We start from the raw sequence: 20,490 nt of genomic DNA on the forward strand, positions 1-20,490 counted from the left end.
ATACAGAATATGATGATGGGGCTGAGGAAGCACATTTTCTGCTAGTGAAAGGAAGAGCAGGGCATATAAATCTTTGCCAAGGAAGTGGTATAGTGAATAAAGAGAGAACCCACACGAGCAGTTTTGTAGAAAGCTTTCTTTCCTTGATGTCTACAATTTAGGAGAGCACTTCAGGCATTTCACATAAGTCAGAATAGAAACTATAAGTTCCATAGAAACTGCAATGACAACATCATAGTTGTGTGCACTAATGTAAAATGCCCTTTCTACATTGTAGCTTATGTAATTGCAAATGAGAGCACTTTCTGCATAAGAAAGGCTAATTTTCTGCACACATGCCCAGCAGTAGCACATAACACCAAGGTCACAGAAAAATGGGTAGCACACTAGTGTGAGGCCATGATGAGAATTGATATTGGTACACCAATCACCACAATAATCCAGAATTTAAAGAAGAAATATGGAGTAGAGATCTGAACCGAGATGACCTACAAGGCTAGGAAGCAAGCCGTGAAGGTTGTCCAAGGAGATCAGAGAGGACAATACACTAGGATCAGAGATTATTTGTAGGATCAGATATTATTTGCAGGATGTGTTGGATACATATCCAGGCAGTAGATGTGATGTGACCACAAAGCACATACCAGAACACCCAAGAAAAAACCCAAGGTTCCATGGCGTGTTCTTTTGTCTTAATGCTTGCAAAGAAGGGGTTTTTAAATGGACGCAGGCCATTCATAAGTACTCTGTGTTTAACTTGTGAAGTGTTTTTGTGCTCACATTGTGAAGTATTTATGTGCTCATTTGTCACTTTGCAGGGGTAGATGGGTGTTTTATCAAGCTATCAACATGACAACAAATTCTTGCTGCAACTGGAAGGGACGGAAACAACAATATATACCCTATAGCATTTGGAGTTGTTGACAAAGAGGACACGGATAGCTGGACCTGGTTCTTAACACAGCTGAAAGATGCACTTGATGGAGAAAGTGGACAATTTGGCTACTATACAATAATTTCTGATAGGCAGAAGGTAAACTTCTCTTTTCATAGCTTTGTTGTTTCATAGCTATCTTAAAGTCTTGCACATGCTTAGCTATAGTTCCTACTGTGTGAGCGAGGCCTTTTAAATGGAGTCAACCATGTTTTTTCAATTTGTCCACAAAGATTCTGCCTTAGACATATATATCAATATTTCCAAACTGGTGGTTTTAGAGGTGATGAAATAAAGAAACACAAGGATACAGTTAGCTACTCTTATACTAAGAACGAACACCTTGCTGCAATGAATGATTTGAAAAGAGAGTGTGAAGAAGCTTGGGCATGTCTTAATAAAATACATGTTCATACTTGGGCTAGACATGCAATGGATTTTAACTGCAAGACTGATCTGGTTGTGAACAACATCAGTGAGGTGTTTGGTAGAGCATATATCTCCATATGTGGTTTTGGTAATTGATGACAATTCCTATGGACTAATGGTTGCCTTAAGTTATATTTATAGGATTTGTCCATAGGCACTTTTGAAGTCCATCTGTTGGGTTCAAGGAGTTTATATGATGACCAAGGTGGTATTCAAGGTATTATCCAAAGAATGGTCATAGAGACACAAGGTTGATCAAGATCTCAGACAAAGAGTAAATCAAGATGATCAACACACAAAGCATACAACATGTACCGAGAGGGATCAAGTGATCCCATGGTATGGTAAGCATTGTCCATTACGTGTTTGTGTACTAACCCATGGTCTTCGTGAGAGTTCTATGTATGGGTTAGGTGTGTTTCCATGGGCTTGCGTCAAAAGGAAGATCTCATACAACCCATGAAGGATGACGTCAAGTGGTGATCGTCATCAAGATTGTTGTAATGCCCCAAGTGTGTAATTGCCACATTTGGAACCTATTGCAAGTGGGTCCACCTTGTTTTGGACATGATGATGTCATTTTGAGCCATGATTTCATGTGTGTCCCTTATTACTTGCTTCCCTTGCATGCATGCATAACATATCATTCCTTGCCATACCTTATGATTGTTGGGGAACGTCGCATGGGAAATAAAAATTTTCCTACGCGCACGAAGACCTATCATGGTGATGTCCATCTACGAGAGGGGATGAGTGATCTACGTACCCTTGTAGATCGTACAGCAGAAGCGTTAGAGAACGCGGTTGATGTAGTGGAACGTCCTCACGTCCCTCGATCCGCCCCGCGAACAAACCCGCGATCAGTCCCACGATCTAGTACCGAACGGACGGCACCTCCGCGTTCAGCACACGTACAGCTCGACGATGATCTCGGCCTTCTTGATCCAGCAAGAGAGACGGAGAGGTAGAAGAGTTCTCCGGCAGCGTGACGGCGCTCCGGAGGTTGGTGATGATCTCGTCTCAGCAGGGCTCCGCCCGAGCTCCGCAGAAACGCGATCTAGAGGAAAAACTATGGAGGTATGTGGTCGGGCAGCCGTGAGAAAGTCGTCTCAAATCTGCCCTAAAAGCTCCATATATATAGGAGGAGGGAGGGGGACCTTGCCTTGGGGTCCAAGGGACTCCCAAGGGGTCGGCCGAGCCAAGGGGGGGAGGACTCCCCCCCCCCAAACCGAGTTGGACTTGGTTTGGTGGGAGGAGTCCCCCTCCCTTCCCACTTCTTCCCTCTTTTTTTTCTTTTCCTTTGATTTTCTTTCTCTTGGCGCATAGGCCCCTTTGGGGCTGTCCCACCAGCCCACTAAGGGCTGGTGTGTCTCCCCAAAGCCTATGGGCTTCCCCGGGGTGGGTTGCCCCCCCCCCCCCCGGTGAACTCCCGGAACCCATTCGTCATTCCCGGTAACTCCGAAAACCTTCCGGTAATCAAATGAGGTCATCCTATATATCAATCTTCGTTTCCGGACCATTCCGGAAACCCTCGTGACGTCCGTGATCTCATCCGGGACTCCGAACAACATTCGGTAACCAACCATATAACTCAAATACGCATAAAACAACGTCGAACCTTAAGTGTGCAGACCCTGCGGGTTCGAGAACTATGTAGACATGACCCGAGAGACTCCTCGGTCAATATCCAATAGCGGGACCTGGATGCCCATATTGGATCCTACATATTCTACGAAGATCTTATCGTTTGAACCTCAGTGCCAAGGATTCGTATAATCCCGTATGTCATTCCCTTTGTCCTTCGGTATGTTACTTGCCCGAGATTCGATCGTCAGTATCCGTATACCTATTTCAATCTCGTTTACCGGCAACTCTCTTTACTCGTTCCGTAATACAAGATCCCGCAACTTACACTAAGTTACATTGCTTGCAAGGCTTGTGTGTGATGTTGTATTACCGAGTGGGCCCCGAGATACCTCTCCGTCACACGGAGTGACAAATCCCAGTCTTGATCCATACTAAATCAACTAACACCTTCGGAGATACCTGTAGAGCATCTTTATAGTCACCCAGTTACGTTGCGACGTTTGATACACACAAAGCATTCCTCCGGTGTCAGTGAGTTATATGATCTCATGGTCATAGGAATAAATACTTGACACGCAGAAAACAGTAGCAACAAAATGACACGATCAACATGCTACGTCTATTAGTTTGGGTCTAGTCCATCACGTGATTCTTCCAATGACGTGATCCAGTTATCAAGCAACAACACCTTGTTCATAATCAGAAGACACTGACTATCATCGATCAACTGGCTAGCCTACTAGAGGCATGCTAGGGACGGTGTTTTGTCTATGTATCCACACATGTAAATGAGTCTTCATTCAATACAATTATAGCATGGATAATAAACTATTATCTTGATACAGGAATTATAATAATAACTATACATTTATTATTGCCTCTAGGGCATAATTCCAACAATGATTGCATGTCATGATCATGATTGCATATGGTCTTGCTAGGAGTGAGTATTGTGGTGTTATATTTCATGTGTTCATGTGATGTGTGACTTGTGTGGAGTGTAGCATGTGTTAGCAAGTGCTTAGTTTTCAAAACCAACCACCTTCTCCCCCTCTCTATTTTCCCCTATGTAAAATCTCACCTCTTCCTTTCCTTTTAAAATAATGCCCATGTTTTAGCTAAAATTGTGATGGATGAGAGATGTAAATTGCTGGCTTGAATGGGTGTTAAAGGTGCATATGAAATTACAAAACAGATCAAACTAATGTTGTTTTGTAAAAATATCTACTTGCTCATATATCCTTGGTCTTATTTTTATTAAATAGGATTTGATTTTCCAAGTCCAGGGATGTGCTCGTGATATTTTTATCACTTGTATATACCCATGTGCATTTCTTTCTTCCCTATTATTATTTCTGTAAATAGGGAATCAAAAGGAAATAGTTTTCCCTTATCTGCCGCCACAGGTGGGCTCTCTCCCTCCTTGGTCGGCCCATCTTCTCTCCCTCACGTGCACAGAGCCCACAAGAGCGAACCTCTCTTCCTCCTCTCGACGTCATCTCTGTACGACTGCAGCTCGACCTCTCGATCGCCTCCCCTTCGATCCTGCGGCTCATGCGCGTTCCACGAGGTGTTATAAGCTGCAGGAACCCTCCTCCGTACCTAGGGTTCCCTCTCCTTCCTCCATCGCCGCCGCCTTCTCCTTTCTTCTTCCTCCCCTCTCTGGTAAGTACAGTAGGTAGCCAGAGAACCCTCCGCCGTCGAACGCCGTCCTCCCGTCGTCTCCGGCACCGGTGGCCATGTCCAGTGGCACGGGAGATCACCCCGCACTCCATTCCCGCCACCGCTGAGGTCGAGGAGCGACCTCAACGACGGCCAGGACCTCGTCATGGCCTCGGTCCAGGAGCTCTTCTTCCTCTTCTTCGGTTCGACAACAGCAGTTTGTCTCCTTCCTCTTCATCGTCTCGTCGCCGTGGGGTCCTCTCCTTCCTTCCCCAAGGTGAGGTGCCTCCCCCCCTTCCTTCTTCCTCCCTTCTCCCTCGTTGGCTCCGGCTAGCCGTAGTTGCTGCACCTCCATGCCCGAGTTGTGATGTGTGTGAGGCGTGCTCGTGCAGCAGAGCAGATCGTGGCTAGCACCATGCAGCAGCAGAGAGGTAGCGTCGGGGTAGACCTCCGGTGGCGCAGTAGCAGCAGCAGCACGACGAGTAGCCGGTGATCTCTCTGTCGCCGTGCTACCCTGTCGAGCAGAGCAGCAGCCGGTTACCCTCGTTCGAGTGGGTGGTGTGTGGTGCAGTACTGGGAGATGTTGTGCCTGCATGTTGTGCAGCAGGGGCGTCCTTCTCCTCGTTTTGACTCGGCCCCTCCGGTAGTGCAGCAGCAGCAGCAAGCCCGTCGAGTCAGCCGTCGTTCTCCCTGACGCCGGTGCGCCCCTATAGACAGGTGGTCAGTAGCAGTAGCATTTCTTGATTCAGTTCCTTCTCTGTGATGCATTAGCGCAGTGGTTGGTGTCTTGCGGTTTGACTCGAGAGGTCCTGGGTTCGATCCCAGGGGAGGCCTCCTTTTGTTTTGTTGATTTTATTCGGTGTTGAGGTTGTCGCATCAGGGCATGTTGACTTGTGTGAAGCCCGTGTTTTGTCGAGTGCACTAGCTTAGCAGGGTGGTAGCGCTGCAGCAGTAACACCAGCAGGTCTGGGGTTCGATTCCAGACCCTCTCCCTTTTATTTTTACTGTTCCCTGTTATTTTTTGCCATGTATTTTCCCTGTCTAATTCCTGTGCTCTTGTCTTGGCAGCAACTTAGCATATTTCTTTTGTTCTCTATGTAATATCCTCCTGCATATTGTTTGTGAGTGTGTGTGCTCTAGAGTACTTGTCTGTGTGTGTGAGTGCTAGTGCAGATGCATGCACAAGTGAGTGGAGTTGTGGTGCATTGTGCACTTGGTGTGTGCATGTGTTGGCACATTCATTTATGCAAGAGGGTAGCCCTCATGTGCACCTAGATGAGGTTGTGGTGATGATATGTGTGTGAGGTGAAACAGCCCCATTGGCAACAGTTGTGCACCTCCTCATGTTCATATGAGAGAGGGCATGATGTGTGAGTGTGTGAGTGACTTAGAGAGAAGTAGTTGTGAAGTTGATGTGCATGACACAAACATGGGGTTCAAACCCCCATGTCACTTTGTCATTGTGCACATGAGCTCACCTATGTGGTAGTTGATATAGTGGAATTGCATGAAATGATGCCCTATTCACTAGGCATGATTTATAGTAGTTTCCTCTTCCTTAATTTGTGGACACTTGTTCCAATTAAGTGCCCACATATTAGATATGATTTTGGGGTACAATCTCCCAAGGAATCCAGTGGTGAAGTTAGTTTTGCTATTGGGATACCTTATGAAGTTGACATATTCAGATTTGTTGCAAGTTTGCTCTTTGTTTCCATGGAATAGGTGGAGCCTAAGGGCATGAGCTTTTGTGTGATAGTATTAGGGGGTTTTCTCTACACCATAGTGGTGTCATTTATCACTTGGTGTTATTTGGGTGCAAACTATGCCTAGATAAAGTGGGCATGTGGCTGAAAAAGTCCAGCTTAGTGAAATCTGGAATTTCACTAAGTCTGAGAATCTGGAAACATTTTCTTCTCCTATAGATGAGGATGTGCTGATCATTGTGTTGGGAACTAGCCTTAGTTCAGTGCTAGGATTTTGGACCTGGTATGTTTGTGAAGCTCCCTGTCAAATTTTATCTCATTTGGAGTCAAGTAGGTTGTGTTTTGATTGCTGTCAAAAAGCTTCAGAACTAAGGCAGAAAGTCAGGTGCAGGAATTTTCACTAAGTCCGTGAGATCTGATGGTTTTGGGAAAGTTTGTGGCCTTGTATCTTCTAGAGTTTAATACCTTTTGCTGTGATTCTTGCTGGTGCTTGTAGTGTTCTTGGTTGGCTACAGCCACATATATCATTTGTCATATTTGAAGGGTTGTAGCTATGTTGCATGTAGCTCACAAAGAGCTAAGATACAGATTATGGCAGATTGTGTAGTATAGTCATTTTGATGATTGTGGGTGATTAGTTGATGTTGTGGTGTTCTTCCTTGCTCCAATCCATTCATGTTGGGTTGTTATATGTCTTGGCAACCTGGGAATACTAGATTTGTGCCAATTGTGGGTGTGGTGTAGATTCTTCCACGTAGAGCTTCATATCTTGTTTCGTTGATTCACGTTGATCCGTAGCTCCGTTTGCAATGTTCTTTATATGGTTTTGCATCGTTTTCACGAGCCGCATCTGTTCATGCCATCCTCATGCATGTAAAAATAGCGTAGTGTACAGTTCTGTCCAGAACCTTATAGTAGTTTCTTTTGCTTGTGCTAGTAATAGAAATAGTGATGCATGCTCATTTTTCATCTCATGCATCACATGTTTGTTGCATCTTGTGGTGCTGCTGTTCATTGGTTGTTATTCTTATGTTGGATAGCACCGGGATCGGAGAACGAATACGTGGAGTCAGGAGAGTACGTGCAGGACGAACCAGAACCATTCCAAGCTGAGGATATCACAGGCAAGATGATATGACCTTGATTCCATCTCTAGAATTGTTATGCTAGTTTCGTTTCCATGTCATATTGCTCGCTGCCTACCACTGAAATTAAATTGCCTCTTCATATGCCATGAGCCCAAACACCATTCCCCTTCCTAGCAAAACTTGTATGGCTAAGTAGGCTTCGCTTAGCTACTAATGATAGCGTTGCTAGATGCAGGTGCTTTGACTCATGTGATAACATGAGCTTGATATCATTATCTTAAATTCTGTTATTTAATTAATGCACCTATATACTTGGTAAATGACGGGAGGCCTAGCCTTTTGCCGGGTGCTTTGTTCCGTTATTGCCGCCTTAGTTACCGGTTACCGGTGTTTGATTCCATAATGATCGCTCCTAACACGTTCGGGGTTGTTATGGGGACCCCCTTGATAAATCGCGTAGTGCTAAGGCTTGTCCGGCAGGACCCAACATTGGTTTTAATCTGCTAATCACATAATAATCTGCATAGGGAATAGCTACCCCAAGGAATTTAATCAACAACCCGGGCCAGTGCTCCTCATGAGTGTTGGTCCCACCTGAGCGATGTTCGGGGCCCCACTGGTCACCCAGAGGTTTAGCCATCCCGACGTCTAGCTCATCCGTCGTGTCCTGAGACTGAGATACGCGGCTCTTATCAGGGTCGTCGACGTGACGGGAGGTCTTGCTAGCCTTGCCTTACCTTAGCGGTATATATTGCGTATAGGAATCCCAGTGAGGCTTTGGTTTCCCCAGAGTTGAGGTTTTCCTCTAAGGAATCCGACGAGATCACGAGATTCGTGATAGAGGATGCCTTTGTGGCATGTGTTCGTTTGTGATGGACTAGTTGGAGCACCCCTGCAGGGTTTAATCTTTCGGAAAGCCGTGCCCGCGGTTATGTGGCAACTTGGAATATTTTGTTAACATCCGGTATTAGAGAACTTAAACATAAGCTAATAAAATTACCAACTGTGTGCGTAACCGTGACTGTCCCCTTGAAGATCTCTCTTCGATCGGGAACACGGTGGCGTTATGAATGTCGTAGGTAGGTGTTCAGGATCACTTAGTGATCAAGTAATCCCGACCGCTAGTGTAGACCGCCTTCACAATTACTTTGCGTAAGTTAGCCACTAAGTCAAGCTTAGGATGCTGCAGCCTTATACACTTCACCCTCACCCTACCTAATAACATGACTAGTTCTGGCACCAAGGTCTTAAATTGTTGAGTCCCCGTGGCTCACGGATTCCTCCAAAACTCCCAACAGGTATAGGTACCCCAGAGACAGATGATCCCGACGGCACCCAGCTGGCGTGGTAGTACGACAAGGAGACAGACCACCTCTACGTGAACTATTCCGAGGACTGAGGCGTGGTCGTGATCGTGGGCCTGCAGGCAGGGTAGCATAGCATTTTCATGTTCTGTAGTCCGTAGCGGAACTACCTTGATTGTATCTGTGATGTACTCTGAGTTATTAATGAGAAGACAGTTGAATCCCGAATTGTTTACTTTTATTATTATTTGTGCTATGTTACTTGCTTGCGAAACGCTTAGATGCGCTTCTTTCCTATTCGGGGGCCTCGACCCCCAGATCGGAAAGAACCGCATCTTGGTCGTTACAATTGCGATGTGCAAGTTCAAGAGGATCAACACGAATATATCATGCTTGAAGCTTGCCGTCCATTGTGGTGGCAATGGACTTGTGAAGGTATGCTGAAGAGTGGCTCATCCATAGTGAGTATGGGGGAGCAATCAACTAGTCTTCATCAAGCCAACGCAATCAAGAAAGGTGGTCCATCTTGAGGAAGCCAAGATCATCGTCATCTAGCTCAAGAGGTCGAGGTGCAAGGTATATGTTTGCCCTTGATAGGTTTTCTGTTTAGGATAGAATGTTTTACTGTCAAGGGGGGGGGCTCTCAAGTGATTAGCTTGATCGTATCGTTTGTTGAGAGCTCAAACCATTTGCATCCTTGCATCATACTTCTTGGTTCTTATTTGGTGTTTCTCTTTGTGAGTTTTAGAGCTTATGGTCATCTTCATGACAAGCTCGAGTTCATCGAAAACGGAGTCCATATGCAACTACTATGATGTTTTCGATGTTGGAGTTTTTGCCGGTTCTTCATTCATAGAGGTCTCACATCTCTATATCATTGGCATTTTCATATCAGCATGGTCTTAAGATTTCCAGACGCTGTTTGGATAGCCCTTGTCGTCCTGAATCAAACAAGCTTGGGTTTGCTCGATTCGGAGCTCGTATGCGAAAGTTATGGTTGTTTCAGGGACGAGCGGTAGTACCGCTGGACCTAGCGGTAGTACCGCTAGAGCTGGCGGTAGTACCGCTGGCCCTAGCGGTAGTACCGCTAGAGCTGGCACAGCGGTACTACCACCCCTGGTCAGTGGTAGTACCGCTCCAGGAGCTTAGTACCGCCTTCCTAGAGGCTGTACTTCGTCAGACCTTTTTGCGAAGACTTTCTTGGCGGTGGTTGGCCCGGTAGTATCTTTGCGCTACCATGGTCTCAGCGGTAGTACCGGTGTAGCCAGCGGTAGTACTGCTGCAGGGTCAGCGGTAGTACCGCTGGAGCCAGCGGTAGTACCGCTGGACTCGGGCTGTAAGTGGGGGTAACGGTATGATTCCTTCCCCCACTATATAAAGGGGGGTCTTCTTCCCCCTTGGTCTTATCCATCAGTTGAGCTCTTGTTCTACCTCCATTGTTGACATTCTTAGAGCTTGCTTACTCTGAATCCCTCCAATTATTCTTACTTGTTCTTGAGGGAAAAGAGAGAGGAGATCTAGATCCACATCTCCACCTATCACTTTCTCCTCTATGTGAGGGGAACCCCTTGAATCTAGATCTTGGAGTTCTTTGTGAGCTCCTTGTTCTTCCTCTCATATTTCTCCATAGCTTTCGTTGTTGTGGAGGGATTTGAGTGTGAGGGACTTGACCACTTCGTGTGTTCTTGCCATTGCATTGGTTGCATCAGTTTGAGTTATCCAAGGTGATACGTGGAAGTGAAGTTTGAGAAGCTTATTACCTTTGGTACTTAGTACCCTAGATATTGTTCTTCGTCGATGCCTTGGCGTCCTAGAAGCTTGGTGGTGTCTCGGAGCTCAATCATTGTGGTGTGAAGCTCCGGGCAAGCGTCGGGGTCTCCAATTAGGTTGTGGAGATTGCCCCGAGCAATTTGTACGGGTACCGATAACCGCCCCCAAGGGTTGCCACGTGTACGGGTTCGGTGACCGCCCCCAAGGGTTGCCATTTGTACGGGTTCGGTGACCGCCCTCAAGGGTCCCTTGGTGGAATCACGGCATCTTGCATTATGCGAGGGCGTGAGGAGATTACGGTGGCCTTAGTGGCATCTTGGGGAGCATTGTGCCTCCACACCGCTCCAACGGAGATTAGCATCCGCAAGGGTGTGAACTTCGGGATACATCATCGTCTCCGCGTGCCTCGGTTATCTCTTAACCGAACCCTTTACTTATGCACTTTACTTTGTGATAGACATATTGTTTATTGTAATATATCTTGCTATCACTTAGTTGTTTATCTTGCTTAGCATAAGTTGTTGGTGCACATAGGTGAGCCTAGTTGTTGTAGGTTTTGTGTTTGACATATTAAACGTTAGTTTTATTCTGTATTTGTTCAAGCCTAAACCGTAATTATTTTAAAGCGCCTATTCACCCCCACCCCCCTCTACCCCTCTAGGCGACATCCACGTCCTTTCAACATCAATGTTAGTTTCAATCCCCGCGAAATTGGAGTCCCCCGTGGCAGCAGGGAGCTGCATGTGCAAAGGAAAGACAAAAATTGTGAAAGAATACATCAGAACAAAATCAACAAAGAAATCCCCAAATCCTAACCCTAACCCTAGCTCAACTGACCTTCATGCCATCGTCTGAAGCAGAGCTCAGGTAATGGAAGGAACTCTCGCTGCTATCCCCATCACTCCAGTACACCATCGCGAGGCAGCGTCGGCGATCGAAGATGTGCCAGGGGCGGTGGCGACGAATAACACAGAGGGAGAAACAGAGAGCGAGAGAGTGAGGAGCGAGGGAGTGCGGGGTACCAATTCGCGGGGGTTAGATCAAACCCGCCCGACAGGCGGCATCAAACGGCTCTATCGGGTGAACAATGTCGCCACGTCGACAAAAACGGCCCCACATGTCATAATCATACTTAAAAGGGCCGAACCGAGCGACTTGTGTTTTTTGCAAAAAATTAGCCTCTGAATTAGTGGTTTTGGGCACAATTGCAAAGAAGTGTTCCTGCAACCCTAGCCCTCAATGTCGATGTTTTCTGCAATTAACTCTGGGACATTCAAACTATAGGTGCATCTTGTGTCATGTTGATCTCAAAGACATCACCTCCATCTTCTTTTGCACCCAAGAGAACATATGGAGGCTCACCGTAGTAAGGGTCGATGTCGAGAGGGCCGCATTACATCTCCGTCACCCGCATGATCAACAACATGAAAAAGACGAGTCGAAGTTCGCAGCCTGCCCACCAATTGCTGACCTCGAGTACATCGATAGAACTTGAAGAGAAGGGACCTGATTTTGACAATTTAGAACTCCATGTGGTCTTTTTTGTAAGAAAATTAGGAGGTCAAGAGCTACGACAGCTTCACACACGCGCGGACTTGCACTTTTCCCCGACAGAGCCACGTGACCAGGCCAAGCCAAGCATAGTTTGTACCATATACTCCCCAAGAAGCCAAGTTTGTCCGAATAGGAGCTCAAACAATGGTCATGAGAAGGTGAAGAGTTAAGAGGTGAAAAATGCACTTGTAGACTAGTGAAGTGAAAGCAAAATGATGCAATGATGGTGTACTTGTATATCTTTTGTGATATTGCGATGAGACAATGCATTCGTTATCACTGAATTGTCTAGAATGAATTATTTCTGCAATATTGTCGATGACGGTGAGTTAGATGAAGCTGTGGATTCTGCGAGGGCATAAGAAAATCATCATGTGAATATCCATCCCACGAGTCAAGACTAGAAGAGAGCGAACGATAACACAATTCACAACAAGACCCAACTATCTGCATAAGAGCATCACTAGTAGTGCCCTAAAACTCTCAAATCTTTAAAAATAACTGTTTTTTATAGTTTGCGAGCAAAAAACCGTGTAGACTAGAACCCCTTAACCCTCAAAAAAATTGAGGATCCGACCTCCAAACCCTCTCCCGACCTCTAGAAGTGAGGATTGGGGAGCAAAATCTACACCAACCCTCACTTCGATCCATCCTAGCGCGGCAGGGAAATTTCCCATCTCAACTCCCTCCCGCGCCCACCCGAGCCGCCGCCTCTCCGGCCACCGCCGCCGTCCCGCCCCCCGGCCGCCTCCCCTCCACCTTCTGAGCCGCCGCCGCTGTCTCGCCCCCAGGCCGCCTCTGCCTCGACCTCCCCGGCCGCCGCCCGCCTCGACCTCCCCGGCCGCCGCCCGCCTCGACCTCCCCGGCCGCCGCCTCCTCCTCGACCTCCGTCGCCGCCTCCCGCCCGCCTTGACCTCCCCAGCCGTCGCCCGCCTCGGCCTCCCCGGCCGCCGCCCGCCCGCTTCCGCCTCGACCTCCCCGGCCGCCTTCACCGCCCCCGCGCCCTCTGCCTCCGCAGCAAGAGGCCGCACCGAGCTCTCCTTGCCGACCCGCATGTATGTTTTTTTTCTGTTTTTTTGTGTTTAATTTCTTCCTTTCTGATTCATTGTTGGCACTCACAATTTTTTATTTTGTGTTGTGTAGATGGAGGCGTTGTCCGACGATTCCGGTTGGACGTCATCGGACGATTCAGACATTGAGGAGTTGCTTCAAAACGATGACGTTGAGATGATGGGCCTCCTCCTCGACGTGAAAGAGTTTGAAGACCGCACGAAGCTGATGGATCAGAGGAGAGGGTCGAAGATGGGGCGAGTCACCATCTATCGGAACCGCGGTCTCGGTCACAAGCATTTGATGCAAGACTACTTCGTGGAGGTACCGACATACCCACCTCGCCTCTTCCGGAGAAGGTACCGAATGCGCCGTAGTTTGTTTGTGAAGATTGTCACCGATTGTGAGGCCGCCTCAGATTACTTCAAGCGTCGTAGATCCGCCGCCGGTATCATGGGGTTTAGTGGGTACCAAAAGATATCGGCTGCAATGCGGGTGCTCGCCTATGGCATACCCGCGGACTATACCGACGAGTATCTACGCATTGGACAAGATACAACCACGGCGCCCGTTCGTAGGTTTGCAAAATTAGTCATCCGGTTGTATGGCGATGAGTATCTTCGGGCACCCAACGAGGAAGATACAAAGAGATTGATGGAGATGAATGAAAAAAAGGGGATGGCTGGGGATGCTTGGTAGTCTTGATTGCATGCATTGGACATGAAAAAATTATGGAAAGGCATGGCAAGGAATGTATTGCGGTAAAAGTTGTGATGCTATCATTGTGCTTGAGGTCGTGGCATCGGAGGACACATGGATTTGGCATGCATTTTTTGGTTTGCCGGGAACACTCAATGATATCAATGTGCTCAATAGATCTCCTTTGTTCAAAAGATTAGTTTCTGAGGATGTTTCAACTTGCAACTACAAAATCATGGACAATGAGTACTCAATGGGATACTATCTCACCGATGGAATTTACCCCGATTGGGCAACTCTTGTGAAGTCCATCGAGGAGAAAAATGGGGTGCCCTTAACCAGAAAAGAGGCTCATTTCACCAAGGCACAAGAGGCAGCCCGCAAGGATATTGAGAGAGCTTTCGGTGTTTTGCAAGCAAGGTTTGCCATAGTTCGGGGTCCAGCTCGTTTTTGGGACAAAAAAACCATGAAGAACATCATGAAATGTTGTGTGATTCTACACAACATGATCATTGAGGATGAGAACGTTAAAATTGTCTTGTTTTATGACAATGTTGGTACCCGTGTGCAACCGAAAAGAAACCCTTGTCGCATACAAGATTTTCTTCAAGCACATCTTCAGATTGAGAATGCAAACACTCATGGTCAGCTCCGGGATGATCTAGTAGAGCATCGGTGGCAGTTGGCTGGGCGGCGCCAAGGCCCATGATCTACCTTTGTTTATTTTTCTATGTTCTATTTGATTCTATTTGATTCGAACAATTATTGTAATTTGCTTGTAAACATTGTTGTAGTTTGCTTGAATGATTATTATGTGTTTGAAGATACTATTCGGTGTTGTAATAATAACTAGAATGATTATTGTTTTCTTCAAACCGTTATTGAGATGATGAAAATTGTGATATATCAAATGACAGTTTTAAGAGTTGGGGTCTGAGGGTTCTAGTCTTTGCCCCCGTTTTTTAATCCTTAAAAGTGCCAGAAAAATGCCAATTTTCAGCCCTTAAACTGGTTTGAGCATTTGAGGGCACTACTGGTGATGCTCTAAGACCAATACCACTACATAGCAAAAGGGCGTCTAAACAAGTCCACAACATGACCTAACAATTGCACACGATCAATAACATTGCATATTAAAGAGCACCTAAACAAGTTCACAACATCACAAAGGACTAGTACATCGCAAAAGTCCACACATTTTCTCATCATTTCAACATTCTCAACAAGCTTACCGCTACTCTAGATAACATGGGACATTCATCCTAAAAAAAGTTATCTTGGGACATTTGATCTGATGGTGCATCTTTGCATTCCATCTCCCTCGCCTACAAAATCATCAGTGTGAAAAAGGCAAGCGGAGGTCACTGCAAGCCCACAAGTTTGCCGTGTGGTTTAGCATTTTACAACTTGTATGAAACTAAACTCACATAGTTGCATATTTACATGATAATTTAAAGCATGCAGATCAAGTTGTTGCATACTCCCTCCGTCCGGAATTACTTGTCGCACAAATGTATAAAAATGGATGTATCTAGAACTAACATACATCTAGGTACATCCATTTATGTGACAAGTTTTTCCAGACGAAGAAAGTATTTACATGATAATTTAAAGCACAAATCTACGAGTATAGTATATGTTGGTCTTCACTCACTTGTCTCCATGACAAAGATATGGGAAAATACTGACGTCTGGATGCGATCATCAAGGACAGTTGCTCAAATGAATTCTTGCTTGTGGTAGACTGGTGGTGCAGGAGTCATGATGCAGATCAGAGGGCGAGAAAAATTGACACGTGAGAGTGTTCTAGCAATTCCTGAAGTGAACACATGTAACATGTATCTAACAAAGATAATGGCTTGCACTTCTAATTATCAGAGTTATTAGCAACTAACACATATCATCGTAGTTGTTACCCCAATGTTAAGATGCTGACGCCCATCTTGTCCGAATTAGAGAAGACAACGAGGTGATTCGCTGGACACAGCATGATCATCTACATATATCATTACACTTCTACCTGCCATAAAAAGGCTCCCTCCTTCTAAATCAAGTATGTAATATGCCGAGCTAAACCATCCAGACGGCTACCAATATAACGAAGCCACTCAAGTCAGCAAACATTCTCCATTTCCACCAGACGAAGCATCCTCCGGCTGCCATTTCAGTCACCCAGCTCCCACAAAGGCGAGATGGTGAATTCAGCATCGAACCCGCCCACCTGGGAATATTCACTACAGATGTCGGGGTGGTATGCCAGTTTCTCAGTGATCGGATCGACGTCAATATACATGGCAATGTCCTTCAGGTAGTCAACGTAAGCTTCCTCTCGCTCGGCCCAAGAAGCATCCCAATGCTGAGTGATCCCCATCCCATCATCACCACCGTGCACTGTCGTTGGCTTGACTTCATGCTCACCGAAGACAGAGGAAGTGACTATTGGCTTCACTTCACACTCACTGAAGGCAGCGACCATTGGCTTCACTTCACGCTCGCCAAAGACAGAGGCGGTGATCATCGGCTTTACCTCATGCTCACCGAAGACAGGGGCGATGAACATCGGCTTTACTTCATGCTCATCGAGAACAGAGGTGGCAGCCATCATTGGCTTCACTCCATGCTCAGCAAGGACAGAGGCAGCAGCGGCCACCGGCTTCAGTTTATGCTTAACAAAGACAGAGGCAGCAGCAGCAGAAGGAGAAGAAGACATGGGATGACATTCCACTGGCTGGGCGGTGGGGATGGAGATGGCAGATGGGAAGTTAACGATTGCGCGGGAGCCGAAGATGGCCATGGCGGCCCTGTCGTATGCGAGGGCTGCCTCAGCGGCGGTGTCGAAGGAGCCTAGCCAGTGTCGCTTGCCGCCGTTGGGCTCACGGAATTCGGAGACCCACCTGCCCCACATGCGCTGCCGAACTCCACGGTACTTGTGGTGCCTGTTCTCCGGACCACCCTTCCATCCAGGAGGAGCCGTCACCGGAGTCCTGACCCCAAGAATGGCACTGCTCTTGGGACGAACTCGCTTTGTCTTGCTCGTACTGCACGCAAACAGCAAAATGCGCATCTCAGATCTCGATGGAAACCGTGATAAACAAGGCCATGCCAGCGCTCTAGGAGTGGTTAATCAACAATTATCAGCATGGATATGATCAAGAAGATACGCAGAAAAGGTTGTGCTATGCTGGAAGCTGTGTTCTGAAGTGGTAGGTAGTTGAACAGCACACAGATATTCAGCTAGTCGTGGTTTGTTTACTGGAAATGCATATTTGCAAGCGCACTCACTGGATTGGCTGAGTTCAGTTGCTGAATACTTAGATCTTAGGAGTTAGGAGCAAATGCATTTTGTAGGCACTGTACCAAGGAATTGCTCTGCATTACCTGCTCTGTTGCGCTAAAATTTCAGTAGACAATGCAAACAATTTTCAGAAATCTACCAGGCCAAGATATCTTGTCAAACTTCCCAGGACTTACAAGTTCGAAACAAGAATACTATTTGCTGTACTGCTGGAAACTACAAGTACTACAACTAGTGCCAATCCCCCAATTTTTCACGACAAAGCTAGGTCATGTTTTCATGTATAAAAAAAGCCCCAATATTTTCAATGGGAAACATGTTGACATTCTCCGATAAAATTCAGTAGTCTGGCTACATCGCGAACGGAATTCGCACTCTGCCCGAAATCGATCAGAGTTCAGCACATGACGCTCGGGTGCTCCACGGTTCATCTCCGGCGCCCAAAATCCCGAACGCCTGAAGCAATCGACACCACACTCTCGAAAACCCCAGTCCGAGAAACCCTCTATCGAAGCTAAAAAAAAAAAGGACACGCGGCGGGATTCGGACGGACATCGCGAATCAGACGAACCCAGCAACGAAATGCAGCAGAGCATATATATTTTTACCTGGAAGGAGGCGTCGCCGTCGCAGTCGCAGTCGCCTGCTCCATCCCCTCGCCCTCGACCCCCACGGCGCGTTCCATGGGCATCCTCCTCCTCCTCCCCTCTCCGGCAACCCGCGGCGGGAGAGACTCGCGAGCTGACCCGGACGGCGTGTGCTGCCGGCCTCCACGGGGAACGACCGAGCGACGGGGTACTTCGTCCGGCAGGGCTCCCCTCCCAGCCCCCAGCGAACCTCGGCGATTGCGGCGTGCTCCGGTGCCACCGTCGAGTAGAGTGATGTGATGTCGCAGCTGGGCCGTGGGCCGAGCTTTCGCTGGAATGAGACCGCTGGCCGGGCCTGTCGTTTGCTTTAGACACTGGCCCTCTTATCAGTTGGTATTTGCCAGCCAAAAAAAAGGGCGATGATACAGCAGCAAATGTCACTAACCACTAGACCGAGGTCCCCTTGACAACCATTATCAGGAAAGAGATCTATTTGACCTTACCTTATATAAAGGAAAATGATGCTAATCATCCGGCGGAACGGACATTTTTCATCCGCCTCCTTGTGTGCACGACACGTGTCCCGTGCGTTGGGCCAAACAGAGCGGAGGCCGCAACTCTGAAGTCGATGGCGGGCGGTGCGGACGAGAATCTGGATTGCAGCGTCGTTATTTTCTTTTTTTCTGAAACATTACATGTGTTGCAAAACTTATTTCCGCAACAACACATGTGTTGCAAAAGAGAAAAAACTGAGGAAAAAAATCGGCAATATGATTTTTTGTTGCAAAAAAATTGTCTACTGTTGCAGAAAAAAAATCTACAACAAACACTCGGTTGCAACAAGCAAATTGTTTCTGAAACTCGACCGTTGTTTCAGGAATTAACGGGTGCAAAATTTATTTCTCGCAACAAATCGAAAGTTTCTGCAACTCGGCCGTTGTTTCAGGAATGAAAGTTTCTGCAACTCGGCCGTCGTTTCAGGAATTATATGGTGCCCGGTTGAAACGGATCGGACGGCTGCGCGTGCATAGATCGGGCCGACTGCGCGTACATCGGGCGGACCTCCAGGTGGCGGATGTTTAGTAAACATCCGCCACTAGATGTGTAGCAGCCCCCTTATATAAATTATATGAAAAGAAACGTAAACTTTGAAAAGAAATTCAATAATAGTTATAAAACCACGAATTAAAAAAACTGAAAAATTCAAAAGATTCAAACAAATTTAAAGAAGCTCATAAATTTGATAAAACTTCACAAAATTTAAATTATTTCCATGAAATTTCTAAACAAGTTCACAATTTTTTAAAAAGTTCTTCCAATATTAAAACGTTAGTCAAATTTGAAAAAATCTCACTGAATTTGAAAAAAGTTCATCCAATTTAAAAAAAAATCAACGCAATTGAAAAAAAATCACCAAATTTGAAAGAAATTTTGAGCAATTAAAAAAATGTTCACAGGATTTGCAAAAATCTCATTGATTTCGAAAAAGTTAATCGAATCTGAAAACAAATCCTCGAAATTGAAAAATAATTTATCAATTTTAAAAAAAGTTCATCAAATTTTAAAACAAATTACATAATTCTAAAAGGGTTAATCAATTCAGAAAAAATGATCACGATTTTGGAAAACACCACACATTAAGGGTAAAAAGAAAAGAAAACCAAACAGGACACTTTTGAAATATAAAAGTTAGGAGCAAAGTATTATTCAAACGCGGGGTAACGGCATGTGGGTTAGGAAGAAACCCTCTAGAAACAAGAAAAATAAAACATAGAAACGGGCCACCCATCTGGCAGTGCTACAAGCATCCGTTTGCAAAATACTCCCTCCGTTTCTAAATATAAGTCTTTTTAGACATTTCAACAGGGAACTACATACGAAGCAAAATGAGTAAACCTACACACTAAAATATGTCTATATACATTTGTATGTAGTTTACTATTGAAATGTCTAAAAAGACTTATATTTAGGAACGGAAAGAGTACACATTAACAAACACCTGCAGTATCAAATAAAAATTACCTATAATAGGCGCCGGTAATGAAAATCCTATTCGTCACTCCTTGCATCAAACTGTCAACGCTTCGTACAGACGAGCGACCAAGCAGTGACGTGACGGCTGGCCCGGTCCCTAATCAGTCTTTTTGGGTTTGGGGAAACTTCTAAAAGTTTCTTCCACCTTTCTTTTCTATTTTTTTTGTTTTCGTTTTTTTCTTTTTTTTATGTTCTCTCATTTCCCCCATTTTTTCTTTTGTTTCAATTTCCTTTTTTATTTTCTTTTCTTTCCTTTCCTTTCAATTTTTATTTTATTTCTTCCCTTTCTGTTTCATTTTTTTATAAATCATTGTGTTTTATTGTTTTGTTGTTCAGGATTTTAAAAAAATATTTGTACTTTTTAAAAAGGTTCAGAATTTTAAAAAATATTCCCATTATAAACATTTGTTCACATTATTTTGTTGAATTGCCAAAAAATGTTCACAAATTTTAAAAATAGTTCTTATTTCAGCAATTGTTTGTAAAATGTCCATCTTTCACGGGTTCAAAAAAAGTTCACGTTTGAAAGATTGTTTGCAGTTTTCAAAATTGATCTTTTTTAAAACAAAATTCGGTATGTTTTCCTTTAGAATATTCACACGTTTTTCAAAAATAGTTTGGAATTACAAAAAATGTTCCTGCTTTAAAAACTAGTTTACTAGTATTTTCGAAAATGTTCATGTATCCCTTTTTGCAGCAGCATATATGTCTGTGTTTTGAAAATTTGTTTGGAAGGTTATTTCAAACTATTTGGGACTTAAAAAATGTTCATGTTTCGACTTTTTAGGAGT

General features: G+C 45.5%; 1 protein-coding gene across 1 annotated transcript; it reads right to left on the bottom strand.

Annotated features, from left to right (window-relative positions):
* Positions 1-15,626: 15,626 nt before the first annotated feature.
* Positions 15,627-17,971, bottom strand: LOC123414165 (dehydration-responsive element-binding protein 2D-like). Its single transcript, XM_045106642.1, has 2 exons — positions 17,687-17,971; positions 15,627-16,821 (listed from the first exon to the last, which is right to left on the bottom strand). Exons 1-2 carry the CDS (start codon positions 17,767-17,769, stop codon positions 15,948-15,950), a joined length of 957 nt encoding a protein of 318 aa, XP_044962577.1. The 5' UTR covers positions 17,770-17,971; the 3' UTR covers positions 15,627-15,947.
* Between the last annotated feature and the right edge of the window lie 2,519 nt (positions 17,972-20,490).

Source organism: Hordeum vulgare, chromosome 1H, assembly GCF_904849725.1.
Source record: "Hordeum vulgare subsp. vulgare chromosome 1H, MorexV3_pseudomolecules_assembly, whole genome shotgun sequence".
NCBI lineage: Eukaryota > Viridiplantae > Streptophyta > Magnoliopsida > Poales > Poaceae > Hordeum > Hordeum vulgare.

Excerpts from the sequence above, each read along its gene's own strand:
- LOC123414165 (XM_045106642.1), bottom strand. The coding sequence starts at position 17,769 with ATGCCCATGGAACGCGCCGTGGGGGTCGAGGGCGAGGGGATGGAGCAG. Across the intron at positions 16,822-17,686 it reads ACGGCGACGCCTCCTTCCAG|TACGAGCAAGACAAAGCGAG; the intron begins GTAAAAATATAT and ends GTTTGCGTGCAG.